Here is a 2165-nt window from a genome sequence, read left to right as displayed (position 1 = left end):
CAAGTAAAGTTCCGATCCAATTAGTAGATCTATCCCTTCTGGTTTGTGGAAATCTGGATCTGCTAACTCAATGTCGGTTGGTAGGTTCCAATGTTCATGATGAATAACTTGAGAAGGTACGTTCCCTGTGATGCGTGGGAGTATCAGACAAGTAAGTGAAGTCTGGAAGTCTGACACTCTTGAGCGCAGCTGAATGTATACACTGTGCTTGGCTTCCGATGAAACATTATTGATTCATCTGATTGGAATATGATTTTTCTGCTTTCGTAACTGTAGTCTCTGAACAAGATCTTCCTTGATGAAGTTTGACTGAGACCCACTGTCCAGGAGAGCTCTACATGTATGTGGCTGTCCCCTAGAATCGATGACTTCTACTAAAGCTGTTGATAGCAGAACGTGTGATCTTGGTTTACTCTTAAATGTGCAGTATGAAGATTGTACTGAAGTTGTCCTTGCCACTTCGTTCCTCGTGTCTCGTGAGTCATTCCTTGGTTGGTCTTGCCTTAGAGGACCTCCTCGTTTACCGCCTTCGTCTGGATGCAACAGTGAATTGTGTTTCAATCCACAGCGTCTACACTTCCCTGAAGTACAGTTCCTAAAATTATGATTCGATCTGAGACAATTATAACAAAGTTTGTTCTTGCGCACACACTCTTGTTTCTGCTTCAGACTGGCGCCTGCAAAAGACTTGCATGAATATAAGGAATGTGCTAATTTACAGAAATAGCATTTTGTATTTGTAGTTGTCAGGTAAAAATTTGACTGACGGATGTTTTTCTGTTTAGGGCTAACCTTGGTTTCATTGACATTTTTGTTTACGTGAACAGACTTCATTGATTCCAAAGCTTGACATTTTTGTTCTAGAAAGGTGAACAGTTCCTTTAGTGTAGAGAACGACTGATCGGTATGGCTTAATTCCCATTTCCTTCTTGTGTGAGAATCTAGTTGAGCCAAAAAATGATGTATCAAAATAACATCTTCTAACGGTGTTTGTAATTCAAGGGCTCGAAGAGAATTTAAGTTACTGGTGACGTCATTAATGAACTGACGTAATTCTGTGGCATTTTCCTTGTTAATTGCGTTCACATGCAAGATGTTATTGACGTGACTTGCTGCTATCAGTCGTTTATTCTCATACCTATCTTTCAACAATTGCCATGCAATATCGTAATTTGAATCGGTCATGGGCAAAGTATCTATAAGTGTTCTTGCTTCAGATTCCAATGATGAACGCAAGTAGTGGAATTTCTGTATTTTAGGAATATTGTCATTTGTGTGAACCATAGCCTGAAATGCATCTGAATATGCTAACCAATCCTGATAATTACCGTGAAACATGGGTAAAGATACCGTGGGTAATTTGATGTGCTTGGTGCCTAATGATGAAGCATTGTTTACAACATCCGATCCATCTGTAGGTGCAGCTTGTGCTTGTTTATGTTTCTCTATAATGGATTCCATTTTACCCCGTACCTTGTAGTAAACTTCTTCAAAATCCTCCCTGTGAGGTTCATGATTTTCGTTTATATCTTCTACTTCTAAACGTGTTTGAACTTCATCATATTTTTCCCACAAAGGTGTTAAATTCTGTAAACGGACCCTTACTTTTTGAACTTCCCCCGTATCTTCAAAGGCATTGACAAATGCTTGTGTTCGTGTTAACTGGCCCCTAAATCCAGCTCTCTTACGTATCAACACTCTTTTCTCTTCTTCATCCATCGCGAAGGAAAGAGGGCAATATATGTAGGAAACAGTACGTGAGGAAAGAGTAAACAAAATATGGTGCGAGCCTAGCTTACTACTGACCTTGATCTGAAGCTTCCCTGGGTGTTGGCGATGACGTCACTTCAGCCGACAGCAGGATACTGTAGTGGATGATCGAAACTGTCCAAATTTATGATACTCAGTCCCGTGTTGAGTTATCGTAACAGATAACTTATTGTCCACTGAATACTACCGTGTTAACTCGGTCTTCTAACAAAACATTCGACGTACGCACGATAACGATACGGAATGTCTGTTCAAACCATACGCTTAACGGTTGTGATCGAAAATTACACGTAATAAGTACTGTGACACAGAAAGTTCTACGATTGAGCACATAACATGCAACCATATATTGACGTAAGTACGAATGTCAGTACACATCTGTAACTGGAACACTG

The 2165-nt window shown here is 40.0% G+C and overlaps 1 protein-coding gene across 1 annotated transcript; it reads right to left on the bottom strand.

Moving 5' to 3' along the window:
• Positions 1 to 234: 234 nt before the first annotated feature.
• LOC145988262 (uncharacterized) lies at positions 235 to 1719 on the bottom strand. Its single transcript, XM_083123131.1, has one exon. The coding sequence runs from the start codon at positions 1717 to 1719 to the stop codon at positions 235 to 237; it is 1485 nt and encodes a 494-aa protein (XP_082979257.1).
• Between the last annotated feature and the right edge of the window lie 446 nt (positions 1720 to 2165).

The sequence above is a fragment of the Lepisma saccharinum genome, chromosome 1, assembly GCF_977018435.1.
Source record: "Lepisma saccharinum chromosome 1, izLepSacc3.1, whole genome shotgun sequence".
Taxonomy (NCBI): domain Eukaryota; kingdom Metazoa; phylum Arthropoda; class Insecta; order Zygentoma; family Lepismatidae; genus Lepisma; species Lepisma saccharinum.
This window is presented reverse-complemented; position numbering and strand designations above follow the sequence as displayed.